General features: G+C 43.0%; 1 protein-coding gene across 3 annotated transcripts in view; it reads left to right on the top strand.

Moving 5' to 3' along the window:
* Window positions 1-20,777, top strand: part of SLC6A9 (solute carrier family 6 member 9) — an 88,803-nt gene that overhangs the window by 62,169 nt on the left and 5,857 nt on the right. For all 3 annotated transcript variants that reach the window (XM_042464609.1, XM_042464610.1, XM_042464608.1), the window contains 11 exons: window positions 5,925-6,081; window positions 7,000-7,131; window positions 8,421-8,676; window positions 9,877-10,009; window positions 12,156-12,290; window positions 12,479-12,582; window positions 13,495-13,732; window positions 16,429-16,563; window positions 16,692-16,791; window positions 18,268-18,368; window positions 20,537-20,707. In XM_042464609.1, coding sequence (XP_042320543.1) covers window positions 5,925-6,081; window positions 7,000-7,131; window positions 8,421-8,676; window positions 9,877-10,009; window positions 12,156-12,290; window positions 12,479-12,582; window positions 13,495-13,732; window positions 16,429-16,563; window positions 16,692-16,791; window positions 18,268-18,368; window positions 20,537-20,707 — 1,662 coding nt within the window. The remainder of the gene's footprint in view (window positions 1-5,924; window positions 6,082-6,999; window positions 7,132-8,420; window positions 8,677-9,876; window positions 10,010-12,155; window positions 12,291-12,478; window positions 12,583-13,494; window positions 13,733-16,428; window positions 16,564-16,691; window positions 16,792-18,267; window positions 18,369-20,536; window positions 20,708-20,777) is intronic.

The following is a 20,777-nucleotide window of genomic DNA, read 5'->3' as shown; positions in this document are numbered from 1 at the left end:
AGGAAATTATTGCTCCAGTGCAGGACCAGACATCGACCATCCGTTCGGAGTGAAAAAGGAAGGCCATGCTTTTGAAAAGCATCTTTTCTCTCTTTGATCTGAAAGGGGGTATTGTTGCTGTTGTCAGGCAGTGCAGGGAACTGGCGGTGCTATGATAGAGCTATGTAGACAAAGGCACCTTTTTTTGTTTTGGTGCTTAGAAGAGTGTTCGTGCTAGATGTCAACATCCTACCCTAGTTGCTGTTTGGGCTTTCATGCAGGACTTAGTAATTCCAGCCAAACTTGGAACTAGAGCCCAGAAAATTTATTTTTGGAGGCTGTGACTCCTCTCACCCAGAATCCTCCCACCCAACATGGCCAGCTCTGCTCAGAACTTAACATCGCTCCAGAGGTAATTCAGAGTGTGGTTTCTGCAGCCTTGTAACAAGAAAGTAGTCTTTTTGCCACCCTCAATTTTCTATAAGAAAATTGGAAACTTTTGTGTATGTCTTTCTGGAGCTTGGAATAATAGTTAATTTAAAAAGAAAACTGATGAGCTATAGGCCAAGACTGTTTACTACCACTTAGCTGATGAAACTTTCTGTGCATGACACAAGACTAAATTGGTCCACTTAGACTACAATTTATTGTTGTTGTTGTGTGCCTTCAAGTCATTTCTGACTTACGGTGACCTATGGTAAGTCAGAAATGACTTGAAAACACACAAAACGGTTTGCTTAGTAGAATTTGTCCAGAAAGATTTTACTTTTACCTTCCTCTAAGACCGAGAAAGGATAACTTACCCAAGATCACCCAGTGGGTTTCCATGACTGAGTGGGGATTTGAACTCTGGTCTCCCAGTGTCCTAGTCCAACATTAAAATCACTACACCACATTGGCTCACAGACTAGAATTTATTATGTGATTAATGAGGGAAAAGGTTCCCTCTTCTGGCTATGACCTATTACTACAGCCTGCAACAGGCTTCTTGTGAGGCTTTAGCTTTCATTGGGTGCTTCTAGTAGCATTACCATTCCAAATATGTTGTGCAGCTATTCTGTCTTTTCTTAACAAATTTTCTGTGGGGGAAAAAGAAACACAAGGGGGTTACTAATGGAGTATGATGGAAGGTTCTGAATATTGCAGATTGGTTTTGTATTGTGGGGAAGAGAAGCCTCGCTTCGAAGCATCTGCCATATTGATGTAACAAGTGTCAATGGAGGCCTCTCTTCATATGTACATAGAAAAGTTTGGGGGGGGGCGTGATTTTCATTGGAATCATGGTAGAATAGGAAGGGTTGAATTTTTCCCATCTGCTCTCTTGCTCCAGTGGTTGTGATGGTGCTTAGGTCCCCTGCAGCTGCTATCTACTTTTTTAAAATGTATGCATACAGTTTGGCTCTCTGTTTACTACTTTGGCCTCACAGGCACAGGGAAATGAAGGAAATGGAGGGAGTAAATATGATCCATCTAATAACCTTTGGGCCGGTGCAATGTAGTGGTTTGAATGTTGATCACAAATCTGGAGACAAGGGCTTGAATCCCAGCTCAGCCATGGAAACCCACTGGATGACTTTGAGCAAGTCATGCTTTCTCAGCCTCAAAAAGAGGCAAATTCTATCCCCTTCTGAACAAATCTTGCTAAGAAAACTCTGGTATAGGTTTGACTTAGGGTCACCATAAGTACTCAGAAACATCTTGAAGGCGCAAAATAACAAAACATCCCTTATTGGGGCACTAAAGAAAATTTAGCATTAGTACACAATGTAAACTTGCTATTCTGAGTTTATGGCTTATATCAAATATAAGGAACATGCTCTTTATTCATTGAGCAGGTCAAGCACTACGGAAGATCTCAGGGGAAGGAAGCGAGCCGTGCAACGACTAGAGCGCAACTGGCGAAGACACCAGCACTTAGCCGACAAGACACTCCTTGAGTCTCTTTTGAAGGCTTACGGAGTGGCAATAAGTGCAGCAAAACATTTGTTTTATGCTGCACGTATTGCGTCCGCGGAGTCGCATCCAGCAGAGCTGTTCAGGGTAGTGAGGGAGCTGACACAACTGCCCCTCTCCCTGAACCCTATTTTAGAACCATCTAAATCCTGCTGCTATGAATTCAACAACTTCTTCACAGATAAAATCTCTTGGCTAAGGACTGATCTCGACACCAGCATTTCTTCAGATCCTATAAGAGAGGCTTCCAGAGCTTCCGTGGACTCCATTAAACTGGATCACTTTGAGTTTGTGAGTACCGAGGAAGTGGACAAGATCCTTTGAAGTGTTAGGAAGACAACATACTCTCTCGATCCCTGTCCTTCATGGCTGGTGGCCCAGGGGGGAACAGCGGTAACTTCTATGTTGCGCTGTATAATTAATTCATCCTTCAGGGAGGGGCGTTTTCCATCTAGCTTAAAATCAGCAGTAGTAAAACCTCTACTAAAAAAGCCCTCCCTAGACCCCCTGATTCGGAATAACTATCGGCCTGTGTCACTGCTGCCTTTTTTGGGGAAGGTGATTGAGAGAGCAGTTGCTTTCCAGCTTCAAGGGATCTTGGAAGAAACAGATTTTCTAGACCCATTTCAAACCGGCTTCCGGGCGGGCTATGGAGTTGAGACTGCCATGGTCACCTTAGTCAATGATCTCCATCTGGGCATGGACAGGGGAAGCGTGTCCCTGTTAGTGCTTTTGGACATCTCAGCGGCTTTCGATACCATTGACCATGGTATCCTTCTGGAACGCCTGAGGGAGTTAGGTATCGGAGGCACTGCGCTCCAGTGGTTCCATTCCTACCTCTCGGGTAGATTCCAGATGGTGCAGCTGGGGGACGTTTGCTCCGATAAGAGGGAACTAACATCTGGTTTCCCTCAAGGAGCTATTCTGTCCCCCATGCTATTCAACATGTACATGAAACCGCTGGGAGAGATCATCCGGAGACACGGGGCGTGGTGTTATCAGTATGCTGATGACACCCAAATATGTTTCTCTGTGTCTCCGACTCATGCAGTGACTAGGGATGGCATCTCTTCTCTAAGTGCCTGCTTGGAGTCGGTAATGGGCTGGATGAGGAAAAACAAACTCAGTTTGAATCCAGAGAAAACAGAAGTACTAGTGATAGGCTCTCCCGGTCCGGGTAGTGAAATTTGTCCACCTGTCCTGAATGGGGTCACGCTCCCCCTCAAGGACTCAGTCCGCAGTTTGGGGGTGCTTTTGGACTCGTCGCTCCAGTTGACTTCTCAGGTGGATGCGACGGTCAAAAGCACCTGCTACCAGCTTCGGCTGATACGCCAGCTGCGACCCTACCTAGGCTGGGGGGACCTTGAAACAGTGGTACATGCTCTGGTAACCTCTCGGTTGGATTTCTGTAATGCGCTCTACATGGAGCAACCCTTGTACCAAACCCGGAAGCTTCAGCTAGTGCAGAATATGGCAGCAAGGTTGGTCACTGGATGTTTCAGGGCTGACCATATAACACCGGTTTTGCAAGATCTCCATTGGCTGCCTATTCGCTTCCGGGCACAATACAAGGTGTTGGTTATAACCTATAAAGCCCTAAATGGCTTGGGTCCAGGTTACTTGGAGGACCGCCTCTCCCCATATAATCCGCCCCACACACTTAGGTCAGCCAGGAAGAATTTGTTGAGGATCCCAATGGTGAGATATGTGTCAACCTCCCTGGATCTCTTTAAAAAGAGACTTAAGACCTTCTTGTTTCGGCAAGCCTTCCCACATGCTCTTTGATATCATGTGACTCCCCCCTATATGTATTGTATTATCGACTGCACTCAGCTAGCTTGGATTTGATGTAATGGTTTTAATTTGTATAATTTTAATGTTTTTATTGAAGTTTTATTTATGTATTGCAATTTTTAGTCTGTATTTTGTATTTTGTTATTGCAATTTCTATCTGTACACCGCTTTGATCACTGCGGAAAAGCAGTTTATAAATAAAACATTATTATTATTATTATTATTATTATTACTACTACTACTACTACTATGGCTAAGTGACAGTTATAAAGTAGGAAGGCACAGCCACAGATTATATTTTGCCAGAAATTCATTGGACTGCCTTAAGCAAGTCACTGTTTCTCAGCCTTAGCATACAGCCTTTATCTGCAGTTGGGAGTAGGGATGGGGCAATAATTCTCATCTCCCTTAGGGAATCATAGAGCACTGACACAATACATGCTTTGCATGTGAGAAGTCCTAAATTCAGTCCCCCAGCTATTTGGTTGTAGGCTAGGGAAAACTTGTCTGAATTCCATATAGATGCTTCTGTCAGCAGGTATAAATCACTGATAGGAAACCCAAGGCTCTTCAGAACTGCAGCTCGTATTATTCCACAACTGCTGGTGGCTGAAGTTGGGGAGTAGATTTATCCCCGTTATAGACAAAACTGCGCTGACAAATGTTCATGCTTGTCATAACATTTCTCGATCTCTGGGAGAAGCGGGAAATATAAATAAAATTTATTATTATTATTATTATTATTATTATTATTATTCAGCTTCCATTTTTTAAAAAATGATAAAGATTACAATACAATCTTGCAAACAGGAAGCACTTTGAATTTCAAGGGCTATATAAATATTTGTTATTAAGCTGATCAGAGGGGACTCCAAGTAAGAATCACTAACCAAATTCACAGATTAGAGAGACCATGTAGTGTAGTGGTTTGAGTGCTGGACTAGAGCTCCAGGAGTGCTGGCCCCAGAAACCCCCTGAGTGACACTCTCCCAAGCTAAGAAGGACGTAGTGGCAGAACATTGGTAGGTATGCCTTAGCTTAGAGTCATTGTAAGTCAGAGTCAACTTGAGGGCACATAACAACAGCAGACTTGTGTTCTCTATTTAACGCATAAAAGTGTGGTGAAAGGGAGAGGGAAATCATTCCACATTTCCACAGCAAACACAAATACAAGAGTGTTCAACATGAAGGATTCAAAAGTTACTTTTTGACTACAACTGCCAGAATCCCACAGTGGTCATGTAATTTAAAAAAAAATAACTTCTGCAAGTGCTGGTTAAATATATTAAGACTCTCTCTCTCTCTCTCTCTCTCTGTGTGTGTGTGTGTTCACACACATGTGCTGATAGAAGCAGTAGTCCAACACATTTGTAGAGCGCTAACTTGGTGAAGGTTGCCTTAAATTGTATACAGTAGATACCACTTTCAATTTTCTCCCAAGAACTGGGACTAGTTTCTTGGATTTTGATTGTTTTTCCACTCCTTATCTGTGGGCTTTCCTTTATCAGGCTGCCCACTACTGGAAACAGTGAACTGTTTGTTATCTTTCTTTTTATCTCCTTATTATGTGAATAATTTATTTGGTGTAATGATTAATTTTTTTAAAAAGCCAACAGTGAACTGAATTTGCCTGGGGCTTGGTCTGATCTAGTGGGGCTTTCCTGGTGTTTGGATGGCTCAGCTGCTGCACTGTATGCAACAGAGGTATCCACTGACTTGCCTGCCTGCTTTGCTTGCTGTCTCTTGTGCTCCATCAGCAGGCAGGCCAGGGGAACAGGGACAGAGGCGCCTTTGTGCTGACTCCACTTATGCCTGCTTTGTATGTGTTGCAGCTGCCAGCTTCCCTGCAGCCTGACCCAGGGCTATTCATCTGGGCAGGCAGGGGGTAGCCACCCCGGTAGCATAATCAAACTCTCCATCCCCACAGCCTTTCCTTCCAGCTGGGGACTGGAGAGAGAGTTAAAACAGCAGGAACGCAAGTGTCCCCAGGTTGCCCTGGCCCATATGTTCATGATAACATGTTTTGGCATCTAGTTGTTGCCTTTTTAATCCCCCCCCCCCCTTTTTTCCCTTGGGTTATTAGTTCAGCATTAGGAAACTCTTCTAGGACCAACAATAAAGGAGAACAAGAAAAAACAAACACATCCTGGCCCTGGCCCAAACCCATCCACAATAACTGATTCTCCCTTTTTTGGCAGAATGGTGCCGTGCCTGGTGAGACAGGGAAGCGAGACGAGAACCTCAAACGTGGCAACTGGGGCAACCAGATTGAGTTTATTCTCACAAGCGTCGGCTACGCTGTCGGACTTGGGAACGTGTGGCGTTTCCCTTACCTCTGCTACCGCAATGGAGGAGGTCAGTATTGATGATTGATTGATTGATAACGGTGGGGTAGGCATGTGGAAAGGTTTGCATTGGGTATGGCAATCTTTAAAAAGGCCCTACTGTGATCTTTTTGTAACTATTTGCCTTGCCATACTCTCATGCTTAGGTGTGCAATATTGAAAGCAGTGGAAAAGTTACTTTTTTGGCTAGAATTCCCAGAATCCCCATAGTGACTAGGGAAAAAAACAACTTTTCCAAGGTCTTGTAGTGGGAGAGACACTCAGTAAGTCCCCCAGCAGAGTGCTGAATTTAGGCACAGTTTGATGCTACTGCCTCATTGAGAGAATCATGGGTTTCTGCTTTGTGTCTTGTGTCATCCTCACAAGGAAGATTCCTATGCTAGTTTTGAAGTTGCATGCATTGGCATCCAGTGGGCATAGCTCGCCCCCTGTAGGAATAGTTTGGGATTCCCTTCGCAAGTAGCAGAACCTGACTCCCTATGCAGAATATGAAACCCGGGGCACGTAGCCCTCCTTTTCATAATTATCTCAGAGCTCTATCTCTGTTCATGAAGAGCAAAGAACTCTGCCTTATACTATAGCAATCCATCTAGCTCAACGTCATTTGACTGTCAGGGTTTTTCTTGTTGTTGTTGTGTGCTTTCAAGTCATTTCCAATTTATGGAGACCTGGCCTAAGGTGAACGTATCATTGGGTTTTCTTGGCAAGTTTCTTCAGAGGGGATTTGCCATTCCCATCCTCTGAGGCTGAGAAAGTGTGACTTGCCCAAGGTGACCCCATTGGATTTACATGCCCAAGCCAGGATCTGAACCCTGGTTTCCAGAGTCATAGTCCAAGGTGCAAACCACTCCTACCATGAGCCTTTGTAACTAGAGATGCTAGAGATTCTGCCCTTTCCAAAGGTCATCACATATTCTCCTGTTTCCAGGTGCTTTCCTGTTCCCCTATTTCATCATGCTGGTGTTCTGTGGGATCCCCCTTTTCTTCATGGAACTTTCATTTGGACAGTTTGCTAGCCAAGGATGCCTCGGTGTCTGGAGAGTTAGCCCTATGTTCAAAGGTGAGAAGTAGCTATCAACTGTGAACACCCTCTTTTCATTACCAGAATTACATTCATCATCTGACTTTTCTGTTCCCCACATGAATTGCAAAAGTTCCAGTCTTATCGTTAGGCAAAGAAGTGAGCAGCTGTCTCAATGGAGGGGCTATCAGAGTGGAGAGTCTGGATAGGAACAGTGACCTGAATCCTATTTTTAGTCCTCACTAGAGGAGCACCATTGAATAAATGAGATATATTTGCATGTTGAGTATTCAACAATTGATTGAATTGGTATACTCTAGTTGGAAGTAACCAACAGAGTTCAGTGTGTGCTACATGGCCTACACTAACGTATTTTCCTTAGGTGCAGTGGAGGTTATTGCCTTGGCCAGAGCCTGGGAACATTCCTTTTTTAAACTTCAACTCCCAGAGTCCCAGCCAACATGCCCAATGGTCATGCTTGCCCCATGATTCTAGAAATTATAGTCCACACCAATAACAACCACCTTGAAATACCTGTTGAAGTAACACTCAGCTGCCAGCCCTGTATATTGAAAAGGCAGGTGCAATGTTATTCTTTGCAGTAGGCTACAAAATGTCCTTTGACGAGCCTAGATTTCCAAGCAGAGGCTTTAATTATGCGTTTTGTCTTTAAATATAGCCGTACTCACTGCAAGGCATGATGGTAATGGTGAAAGGGCCTGATTTGTGATTTAATCTGCATTTGCAATTCAGCTGACCAAAGTAGTTTGGAGCAAAGCCAGTTTTAAAAACAAACAAACAGATGATTAATATTTTGAACAAGAAGATCTACCAGTCCTCTGGGCAGACAGGATGCATTCAAAGATGAAATGCAGAACATCTAGTATAATGCATCATAGCCTTTTTGTCAAGCTTGCTCTCTCTAGTTGTGTACATATGAGACACAGGTGGTCTAGTAAATTCAGTACAGATTCAGTACAGTACATATGTAGCCCTGTTGCCCCTCCATAGTTGATTCAGCTTCTGTTTTAATGAACCACAGAGCAATGTAATATATGACAGGGATCAATAAAAATGCTGATATGACTATATACCATAACTAGGCATTCTTGTTCTTGTCAAGATATGCCATAGACTAAAGCAACCTGTCCTTCTTATAGTATTTATGTTATAATTTGGGCTCCCATGCTTTACAACTATAGTCTCAGGTTTACACAGTCCTATACTTGCATACTTCATACATTCATATTTGGCTGCAAACTCCCATGTCCAAGCATTTTAGACTTCTCTTTTTTCCAGTTCATTTCCATACTTTACTTTCCCTCCAGGTGTTGGGTATGGCATGATGGTGGTGTCCACCTACATTGGAATCTACTACAATGTTGTAATCTGCATCGCTTTCTATTATTTCTTCTCCTCGATGACACGGGTGCTACCCTGGACGTACTGCAATAATCCCTGGAACACCCCTGATTGCACCGGTGTGTTGGACGTTACCAATGGCTCAGCTGAGTCATCAGTCAACTTCACACAGATATTCAACCAGACACTCAAGCGCACTAGCCCCAGTGAGGAATACTGGAGGTGATGATGGAGGGGTTCAAATGGGTATGGGATGAAAAGGGAACTAGTTGTCTGTTGAAAGGGAAGGCCTACTTGCCTCACAGAGTGAGCTGACCACCCAGGAGGTGGCATCTGAGCTCAGATATGGCAGGTGGAAAATATGACCCTGATCTAAATTATTAGGGGTATCAATCCCAATCCTCAGTGCCTGAGATCATCACATTCTGATGTGGATGGAGCTCCAGAAGCATGTTGCATATTGGACGCATGTTTCACAGTGCCCTAAATGGGGATCAGCAACAGCAGTAGCAGCTTTGGATGTAGCTGGCCTGAAAATGCCAGGAGTCATCAGCATGAATGTGGGATGGTCCCTGATAAGTTATAAATGAGTAGAATGTCTGGGAATCATGCAACTCTCCAAATCTATTCGAGTCAGCATTCTTCACCATTGGCTGCCATAGCTAGACCTGTTGGGATTTCCAATCCAACAACATCTGGGAGGCTGCATGATTCCCACCCCTGGTCTAGGGATAGGAGGCTGCCTTATCCTGAGTGAGGCTGTTGGTCCATCTAGCCTGGTGTTGTCAGTTTTGACGGGCAGGAACTTCCCAGATTTTCAGGCAGGACATTCTTCTAGCCCTAGCATTCCATGCTGATTTATCATCTTAGTGGCTGTTCTGAACTTCTTAGGGCACATTCAAGGTGGCAGTATCATAGGACTCTGCAGGGACTGTAAGCAAGTAGGCTGGCTTTTCATTGCTGGACTCTCAGATGAAGATTATGGGCAAAATAATGAGATTATGTGTTTTCAACTGCCTTGAATCTTGGTTTGGGGAGCAGAATATAAATAAAGATGATAGTGGTGATGGTGGTAGTGGTGATCATGGGGCAGTTTTGGTTTTTGGTTTTTGCCATAAATCTTGAAACTGCAGCTGTCTAGAAATAAGCCCTTGAAAATAGTTGGTACTAAATTAAGTGTACCTTCTTACCTACTTGATTGTTTGCTTACTTAATTACTCATATATAGAGAGAACACAAGGTCATTTCTTCAACATATAAAACAACAGGCTGACATCTGGGTTTTGTCAGAGGTCATGTTTTCTGGGGCATGATTTTGGGGTGTGGGCTAGTTTGGATGAGTAGATGCATGTTTTTGTGATGCATATTCTCTAGAGATTACTGTAAAGCAGCTTTGAATCACTGTCTTGTCTTCCATCTCAGGCGATATGTGTTGAAGCTGTCTGATGACATTGGGAATCTAGGCGAGGTACGACTTCCTCTGCTAGGTTGCTTGGGTGTCTCTTGGGTTGTCGTCTTCCTTTGCCTCTTCAAAGGTGTCAAGTCCTCAGGGAAAGTAAGTCATATTCCTTCCCCACAGTCTGTCCATGTCCACTGTTGTGTCCTGAGACCTTTGAGTCTTGGAAATAAGAATTGGGAGTCATAAAAAGCTTAGGTTTATTTTATAGGCCCTTCCTTACATTTGTCCCAGAGGTTGGAAATGTTACTTTTTGGGATTAAAATTCCATGAATTCCCTGACCAGTGTGACCAGTGACCAAAGGATCCTGAGAGCTGTCATTAAAAAATAAAAACTTTTCCCAACCCTACATGACTGAAGAAAGATTGCCCTTTCCATAGTAGCCTAATATGAATCCTGGGATGAACAATCTGTTCTTATTTTAGGACATTGTAACAGCTTGACCTGTATCAAATATCAGATGTGCTGCAAACATTGACTGGCTTGTGTTAGTGACATAAGCAAGCATAAGTCCATCTTACACATGCATATGTTCTTTTTTTATCATTGCAGAGGTTGTTGTTGCTTTCCTCCCTCAACAACCACCCGACCCCTAGATTTATTGTTTACCCACCATACTGTGACTGGCAGAGAATGGAGGGGGGATTGGAGAAGCATCTGGCTAGGCATAGGCAAAACGACTACATCATCCATTGAGACCTCTGGAGTACCACAGCAGATGATGTAATCATTACACATTTGGCTATGGGGTCACAGCCAGCTGCCTTTCCATTCTCCTGCTGTGTTCTGTGCCAATCAGGGAATAGCCATTGAGGAGAGGGTTGCAGAGGCTCTACAGTACTGGCCAGCTGTAGCATAGCAGGGGTGTCATTAGGGGGTGTAGGGGTATGGGCTGTACTGGGGTGACACCCTAAGCAGGGATGATACCACTGCTTCCCAAATATCTGCCTTTTGGTAGAAATGGGCTGTGACCTTTACCTGCATCCCTTTAAAATGCTGAAGAGGTGGTATAAGTGGGGCAAGGCTCAGCAGAAGAAAAAAAGAGAGTTCCAGGTTATTTTAAAATTGAATTATTTTTAATTTTTGTAATTTTAATTGTTTAGAATATTCTTTAAAACAGCAAATCTTATCAAATTTTCATTTTAACCACGTAATGTGATTTACATTTAGGTTGTATGTATGATATTGTAATTTAAAGGTATACATTTAATTAATTAAAGGCATAACCATTCCATTACATTCAGTGATATATGGAAATTATGATTTATAAGTACTATAACTACAAAAAACACTACCAAGTTCTGTATGGTGTGATATGGGAAAAGGTCAATGGGGACACCATGAGTTACTGCACTGAGTGACATCAACTCTAGTGAGCCACTGAGCATACCATATATACTCGACTATAAGTCAACCTCATGTATAAGTCGAGGGAAGGTTTGGGGGCCAAAATGATGGATTTTGATATGATCCATGGATAAGTCGAGGGTAAAACTTAGGGCCTTATAACAAAGGATGTAAAGGACAAAGAAAAGAAAAAAGATGCCAAAGAACTTACAAAATTCCAACAGACATAATTGCTTGTGCTCACAGTAAAAACTGGATGGATGAGAGAATAGACTGGGGTTGGTGCTTCTAGGACAGATTACACTCTTTCACCAAGGGATGGTTCCCTTTTTTAAAATAAGAGTTAAAGAACAGTACTTACATTGATCTGTGGATAAGTCGACTCAGGTTTTTGGGGTCATTTTTGACTAAAATCTTTAGACTTATACATGAATATATACAGTAGTTCTGGATATGGAACTATTGTGCTTTGCTGTGCCAGACTTCCAGCTATTATATCCATTCAAAGCACCTGAACTTCTTGGTCGTCACATGAAAGAACCCCTTCTTCAGGCCTGGGTCATCTCCAGTGCTGAGCCTAGCAGGATATTTATGTCAGAAATACCTTTCTCAGTTCTGTAAAGAGGAGGGCTCAGTCAACTGCATGCTACTTAGAAACTGACCATTATGATAAGTGATAAGTGGGGTGAGAGGCACATAGCTACATGATATACTCAAAAAATTACAATGTCTAACAAACTTGTGGCACTAACTAAAGGATAAACAACAATGACAACAGGAGTGAAGAGCCTTCCTTAGGGAGAGGAACTATGGTCCTAGCTGACAGAGTGATGATACCAAGTGTCTGGAGGTCATTTCTTCCTTCTGTGTACTCATCTTTTCTATCTGCCCATCTAGGTTGTATATTTCACGGCCACCTTCCCGTACGTGGTGCTGACAATCTTATTCGTGCGGGGGATAACTCTTGAAGGAGCCGTCACTGGGATCATGTACTATCTGACACCACAGTGGGACAAAATCCTCAATGCAAAGGTACTTGTATGGAATCCCTTGGTAAACCTGACCTGTTGCCCCTGGCTCCCAGTCCCTGAGATTTCACAGCCACCTCTTCACCATCTCTCCCCTTTAAGGAGTTTGGGGATGATGTAAGCTGGGCTAGGAACTGCTGTGCTGCAAAATCCCTTCCTTCAATAACATTTTTTTTTTTTTGCTTTTGGTAGGTATGGGGAGATGCAGCCTCTCAGATCTTCTATTCGCTGGGCTGTGCCTGGGGCGGGCTTATCACCATGGCATCATATAACAAGTTCCACAACAACTGCTACAGGTAAGAGGCATTACAGAAAAAGCAAGGAAAAGAAAGAATTTGTTAGATGGCCTAGTTCTTCTAGCAAGTGGCTGTAAGGGAAGGATTTGGAACCACAGCCAAATGAAAAAATATTGAGCAGTGACTACTAAAATCCTTGTCTCTTAGATTTTGAAGTTTTAGACACTGCTATATTTTCAGTCTATACTCTAAAACTTGGTTTTTTCTTATAGTACAACTGAAAGATGTCACCAGAGACTTTACTAGGCCTATTGGTTGTGTAGTTAACATTAAATAACAGAATTGGGTGTGCTTTGATTTTCATCACCTCCAGAGCTCAAAAGGGCTGCAGCCATGCTGTTGCAGCTGCCATTTTGATGACCAGAAGTTACATTGCATCGTCATTCACACTAACTTTTGTGGGCAATTTGGGGGAGGTTTTTTCCGTTTTAGGGTGGGGGTTCTGCAAAACATATTTGAACATTTAAAAACATTTTCCAGTTAAAAATAATTGGGCGGTGCTAATAGTTTGGAAGGTCAGTGGAGGCACCAAGGGCCACACCCTGAAGACCACACAGTTCCCACCCCTTACATACAGCCTTCAATCACACTTATGTGCTCTCAGTTACAGATAAATAAAAGGTGGGGTTGCCCTATTCTTTTAAAAATTAAAATGATAATGCCTTCTTTTTTTCTTTTGTATTCCATTAAGAGGAAGCTCAGTACCTGGGGTTCTGCTACCACCCTAAGCAGACTCAACACTAAAAAGAGCAAGCTGCATTAGTTAAACTGTGATTCTTTTCTGACCCTTTTCCTCATTCCTTCATTGATATTGATGGCTGATACAATACAGTTCAGTTCCACAACCTCCCTTATGTGACCTTTCTCACCTTTTCCCTGGTATCTCATAAAGCTTCCTTCCACTTCCCACAGGGACAGCATTATCATCAGCATCACCAACTGCGCCACAAGTGTCTACGCAGGCTTTGTCATCTTCTCCATCCTTGGCTTTATGGCCAACCACCTAGGTGTGGACGTTTCCAAGGTGGCTGACCATGGTCCTGGCTTGGCCTTTGTGGCTTACCCTGAAGCATTGACCCTACTTCCCATCTCCCCTCTTTGGTCGGTTCTCTTCTTTTTCATGCTCATCCTGCTGGGGCTGGGCACACAGGTAATCACAGAAATTGGCACATGGGACCCTGCACAAGGTTTCTGTAAGGAATTAAATCATTTGAAATAGTGGCTGTTGGATGTATTAGCAGCCATAAAAAACTACAATGTGGCTAGTTACAGAAATTATCAATGTAGAGATGGATGTCGACAGTTATTGGTTGAGGAATGAGTATGCACTAGGAACAGAATGATCTTAGGCTGCTGCTACACTACAGAAAAAAAGCAGTTTGACACCACTTTAACTTCCATGGCTCTGGTGGAACACCAAAGCTCTCTGACAGGGAAAACTAAATAGCTCACAAAACAATAATTCCCACAATTCCATAGCACAAAGTCATGTCAGTTACAGTGTGTCAAACTGTTTTATTTCTGCAGTATAAACACAACCATAGAGCTGGAAAGAACACAAAGGCCCTTGTAATGCAAGTCCTTGCCATGCAAGACTACGTGCCTAAAGAGAATTGATTGATGCCAAAACTGGTGTCCTTCCAGTGCCTTCCAGTGGCTTTTTATTAAAGTTTTCAGGGCCTCAATGACTTTACCTAATTTGCAAATGTGCTATGGTCAGCATTATTTCATTTATTTTATTTATATCCTGCCTATCTTGCATTATGGGACCCAAGATGGCCCACAATTTCAATGAAAACAAATTACATTAAAACAATGGATAATTTTAATTGATAAAGAGGTTTAATGTAATTCTAGTTATATAATTTTTAAAAAATATTGTTATTGTAATTATTTTCTTAAATTGATTTTATTGTACGCCACTCTGAGACCCTCTGATATAGGGTGGGATATAGCAAGTCATTTCAAATGTGGACACACAGATTACCAATGTGCACGTAGGCAGAATAGCATATCCCAAGGGTATGTATACTAATGGCAAATAGCCTGCATTCAGAACAGGGATAAGCAGCTTATGGCCTGTAGATGTTGATGGCCTACAACTCTCATCAGCTCTCACCATGACTGTGTAGACTGGGGTTGGTGGGAATTGCAGTCCATTAACATTGGAGCACCACAACTAAATTGTGGTCTTAATTTAATTTAGACTTAGGGCCAAGATATACAGGAACTTTCAAAATCTTTGTTTAGTTAGTGGGAATAATGAATGAAAAACGTTAGAAAACAAGCAGTGCCAGGTGGTGGAGACTTCAACAGGACTTGGGAACCACAGGAGAAACCCCATGGAGAATGACAACTCCTATCACTCATCATGGAGAATGATGACTCCAATTTTAGGCTGTTCCCACTTTCTGGAACTCTCTTCCACAGGAGGCTAGGCTCGTCCCTTCCCTATTTTCCTTTGCTGGCAGACAAATACATTTTATTCAAGTAGACTTTAGGGTTAGGGGAACAAGACCCCCGTGAATATGGAAAAGCCGCAAATAACAAAAACACTATTTTTACCTGAGAGGACACCTCTCTAGGACTGTCTAGGTCCTCCAGTGCAACTCTGTGGTCTATGTCCAACATACACTGACCATAGAATGGCACTGGGGTAGCTACAAATGGTCTTTCAGTGCAACTTTTAGTTAAAGTTGACCACAGAGTTGCACTGGAAGACCTAGACAGTCCTAGAGAGAACATATTAATGAAATCCGTGAATAATCAAATCCGCAAATATCTAAGTCGCAAATATGGAGGGATGACTGTATACCGTATATACTGAACTATTAGTTGACCTCATGTATAGGTTCGAGGTCAGGTTTTGGGGCCAAAATTATGGATTTTGCCATGACCCATGCATAGGTCTCGGGTAAAACTTGGAGGCTCCTTCAATGTAACTATGTGTACATATGGCAAGAGAGACTCTTACTGAGCCTTTTCTTCATTGTTTCAGCTTTCCTGTCAGCCAGACGCAGGGACAGGAGGGGGATTCTTAAACAAACAGCAGTATCAGTCAGTCACCCAGGACTCTTTCTGCTTGGCTCTTTCTTGCTAAACCCTTCTCCACATCACATGGGGAAATCTGAAAGAGCTGCTATCACATTTCCACAGTGATCCATAAATAAGTCGACATGGGATTTTGGGGTCAATTTTTGGCCATCAATTTTTAGACTTATAGATGAGTACTGTATACAGTATACAGTAATCGTTGTCAGGGAGGCTTTTATACAGGTTGTGTGCTCTTTTTATGGCTCTAACTTTTGTATGTCTTATGTGATTTTATATAGTTTTAGCAAGATGATGTTAATACAGTAGTTTTTAATTTTTTATTGTAATGTCTTAAAAAATTATCTGTGGATGCCTTGGGTCTCTTTCTGGGAGAAAGGTGGCATATAAATCAAATAAATAAATGATATTCCAGGGTCCAAGGCAGTGGGGAACAATGCATGGCCCACCAGATTTTGTTGGACTGCAAATCCCATCATTCCTCAGCACCAGCTGTGTAGCTGGGGTTGATGGAATTTGCCATCCAACACGATTTAGAGGGCACCTGCTTTAGCACAAGCTGAGTCACAGTGAAGCAGTGACACTGGAGGTGAATCAAGTTTAAAAGATAGCTCCTAGGTTTTTTCCAGAGATCAAAAGTATATTTGCCTGAAGACCCAGTCCTTGACCTTGAATTGAATTCAGTTGATAAAGATGGAAAAGAATGTGTGCAGGACCTGTTGCTAAAGGATGGGAAGGTTGAGGTCATCAGAACATCATCACCTCATGTTTCTCCTCAATAATTTCTCTTCTTAGTTTTGCCTCCTGGAGACTCTTGTTACTGCCATTGTGGATGAAGTAGGGAATGACTGGATCATCCGGCGGAAAACCTTTGTGACTCTGGGTGTGGCTGTGGTGGGCTTTTTGCTTGGGGTTCCACTCACCACACAGGTATGAAGCAAAGGGAGAGACACAGGGATTACTGTGGTTGGGACAGGGAGACAGAAATAAGCCCTTAAAAAATGACGACTTGTCTAAGTCATTTACTGACTGATTTCCTTCCTTTCTTCCCACCTCAGGCTGGTATCTACTGGCTGTTGTTGATGGACAACTATGCTGCAAGCTTCTCACTTGTTGTTATTTCATGCATAATGTGTGTCTCCATCATGTATGTCTATGGTAAGTACCCTGCCAATTACATGGAAACTCTTTTTGGAGTAATGAAATCAAAGTACCACTCATCAGTGGCATCATTAGGGGATGTGGTGATACCCCAGAATGCTCCCCCCACACACTGTGTCCTCATGTACTCCCACCCTTGTGCCATCCCCGTGCTCACACTCACACACACCTGTGCCATCCCGTCCTTTTCCCCTTCAAGAAAAGGATGGGGTGACAAGGTGGGAGGGAAGGAGTGCGTGTTGTCCCCCAGAAATCTCACCCCTCCAAAAGCCCCACCCCTGTGCCAGGTGACACTCAGTGCAGGGACACCACTGCTGCTCATTCAGGGGCAAAGCAAGATGTGGACTATTCGTTCTTCCTCCAGAAGCTAGATCAATAATCTCATCTACAATAAACTGGAGTGTTCAGTTTGAATTTAGCCAGAGCCACTACCCAATAGACAGAAGGCCTCCCTGCAGATTGAGACTGCTAGGACTCCTTATCTCCCAGGTGACTGACAGTCAGGAAGCTTAGATTTCTTGGGAAATGGACCATCACACTGGAAAGAGATCTGAGGAGTCTATGGGCACCACTGCCAGACTGAGCAATAAGAGGAAGAATCGGGGCATAGAGAGGGAGAGGCTGGAAATCAGTACATTCCACTCCTTCTTGGGTTAGATGTCCTCACTGCTTAGTTTCTCCAGTCAAGAAATGGCTCTCAGCTTCTGGTCATTCAGATGCTTTGGATTGCTATTCCCAGAAGCTGCAGTTAACACGACCAGTGGTAAGGGATTCTGGGAGTTGAAGTTCAGAAGATGTGGCAGGCCAAAGATTGAGGGCCACTGGTATGGGCAATGCTTTTTCCTGTCTGCTCCATCAAGTTCTTGGAGGACTAACATTACTCTGGCAGGACAGTCTGTAGGATGCTAAAAAGAATCCTATTGTTAGCCTTAACTAAAGTAGATTTATTGAACCAACAGATGTAGCCATGTATTGACTCACCATTCAGCATTTGAGTCAATGGATCTAACCAGCAGGATTTGGGTCAGTGTCTGCCAAGTCTGCAGCACTCTGGCAGAACCCTCTAGGACTGAGGCCACCTTGTGCTGCCTATGTCATTTAGTTTAAAATGCAGGTAGCCATTTTAATTTCCTGCAGTGCCTTGGAGCTGCATCAGATATTGTGTGATTGTGGGAAGTTATAGTGAAGTGAGACATTGCAGAGACTGCTGGCACAAACTCAGACTCTCTTCCTCTGTCTCAGCAGTGGTGAGAGCAGGAAAAACATGTGCATCAAAGGACAGGAGCAGGAGGGAAGGATACAATACTGACAATGGAGACAGAAAGATTGAATCAATTGCAGGGAGGGACCCCCAATGTTAAAAACCGATAGACACCCTGTGCCAGTGGACCCCATGAAAACCAACAGTGCTCTTTTGCAATGTCCCTGCTTCATTCTGGCCTGCTGAGGACTCTTTGCTTTTGCTCCATGCAGGACACCGGAATTACTTCAAGGACATTGAGATGATGCTGGGCTTCCCGCCACCCCTTTTCTTCCAAATCTGTTGGAGGTTCATCTCTCCTGTTATCATCTTTGTGAGTGTGTGATAAGAACAATAGAGGGAGGAAAAAGGGAATGGAACTGCTGCATGAGGTAGGACAGGGAGTGAGAAGAGTAGCTGTACAAAGAGGTGAAAGAGAAGGAAGGACAGAGTGTATGCATGCATGCAGGACCTATTCACAGTGTGCAAGTATAGCACTATAATTCTACTGTAATGGCTGTGACAACATCCTGTGGAACCCTGGGCTTTGCAGTTTAGGGAGAGGTATTTAGAACTCGCAGCCAGAAAGCTCTAGTGCTTTCTTGTTATCTTGTGTCTCCAAGTCATATTTGACTTATGGCAACCCTGACGTGAACCAAACCTATCATGGGGTTCTCTTGGTAACATTTGTTCAGAGGAGGTTTGCCATTGCCTTCCTGAGAACATGTGACTTGCCCAAAATCATCCAGTGGGCTTTTATGCTTAAGTGGGAATCAAACCCTGATCTCCAGAATTGTATATATAGATTTATTATGATCAACTGATCAAACATCACAAACATCAGTCAATCAACAAACATCACAATAAATCATCAAATTGTAAAAGTTAAATAGTTAAAATTTCACTTATAAAATTATATTAAAAAGAAAAATAAAATTTAAAAGTATAAAATCATTACAAATGTATAAATTCATTATAAAATTTTAACAGAGTAAAAAATATTATGAACTTTTAAGAAACCATCTTACGCCAACAGACCATTGCCGCTGCGCAAAACTGGCCACCCTTGTTGTTACAGTGAGCCCGCGTCATACACAGGTGCATTATACGCTGCTTTCAGCATATGCTGAAAGCGCTGGAAGAAGTGGCACCACGCACCGGAAGAAACAATGGTGTGTGTACCCATGGTGCGCACACACTGCCAAGCTGCCGTGAGCACGAGCCCCATTACTTGTAATGGGGCTCAAGCATATGGGCAATTTTGTTTATGCGGGGAGGTCCGGAACGTATCCCCCACATAAAAGAAGGGTGCACTGTATTACTGGGCACTGGTCTGCCAGCAAATAAGATACATAAAATTCATCAGTTCTTCCAGGAAAATGACTAAGAATTGGATGAATAAAAATATGGCGATAGCCATAATAAAAAGGACAATACAACAATACATGACCTATAGTCTCCACTGTACCAGTTCCACAGAGGCATATGGGAATATTATTGTATCTCCCTTCCAATAAGGCTGAAGGTAGAACATTAAATTTTGCTAAAGTAAATGCTATCCTATGTTTTGGAAATATTAGAAGACTCAGATGGTTAGCTAACAAAAAAGCATTGCCATTTTGTCTCTGAAATCAGAGCATACAGTGGCTGCTTTTACATGTTGTTGCAACTCATTATCTATAGTTCGTTGATGTACTTCCCATTTTGCTTTCTCATAGCCCATTGACAAAATGGTGGTGTGTGAAAAACCCAATTTAACTAGTTTCTCATTCAGAGTCTTACTCCATCTGGAGAGAAACCCATAAGACAATATCAAAGGGGCTAATCCTACTGGGGTGAACAACATTCTGAGCCAAAAGTTAAACTTAAGTACCCATGCCCGTGTAGTCCAATGCTCAAACCACTACACCACACTGACTCTCATTTCTACTGCCTCACCAAACTACAAATCTCAGGATTCCACAGGATTCAACCGTGGAAATTCAAGTGGAATCATAGCACTACAACTGCATAGTGTGAAAGGGCTTGCATGCATGCATCAGGATGGGTTAAACCATGTCCAGCAATACAGAAAAGCTTATGACAGGAATTGGTATAAGGTAATTATAAGAAAATGTCAGTGTATGTGTCACCCAGTGCTGACCCATTGGTGCTTTCCTGGCCATCAATGAAAGGGCAGCTACTTGTTCAGCTATCTTATATCTTGTTACTGTGTTGTTACTGATTGAGATTGGGAGAGTTGTTTGAAAGATTTTCTTCCCATGTATCTCCAAATATCTTGGCAGGTTTTGGGTATTAGGCACCGTAACTTACATTGGTGGGTGGAGTCACTTATTATGTTGCCTCAGGCAGCCATATGTTTTGACTAAACCCTACTGTCCCCTATGAAGAGTAAGAACTAGCACACCTACAAAGGGAATTTGGCCTCATAAGATGCTGGGAACATCTGAACACTATGTGGGTTATGTTTCAATCAGCCTTTCACCTCCTCTCTTCTCCCAGTTTATCCTCGTGTTCACAGTGATCCAGTACCGGCCCATCTCCTACAATACATATGTCTACCCCACCTGGGCCATCACTATCGGTTTCTTCATGGCGCTCTCATCAGTCATCTGCATCCCTATCTATGCTGTGCTCTGCATCATGCGCTCCGAAGGGGATTCGCTGCTGCAGGTGCGACTGGGTGAAAGAGGGCATGGGGTGGAAGAAGAAGTCTTCCAAGATATGGGGGGCTCAACATGTG

The sequence above is a fragment of the Sceloporus undulatus genome, chromosome 4, assembly GCF_019175285.1.
Source record: "Sceloporus undulatus isolate JIND9_A2432 ecotype Alabama chromosome 4, SceUnd_v1.1, whole genome shotgun sequence".
Lineage (NCBI taxonomy): Eukaryota > Metazoa > Chordata > Lepidosauria > Squamata > Phrynosomatidae > Sceloporus > Sceloporus undulatus.
This window is presented reverse-complemented; position numbering and strand designations above follow the sequence as displayed.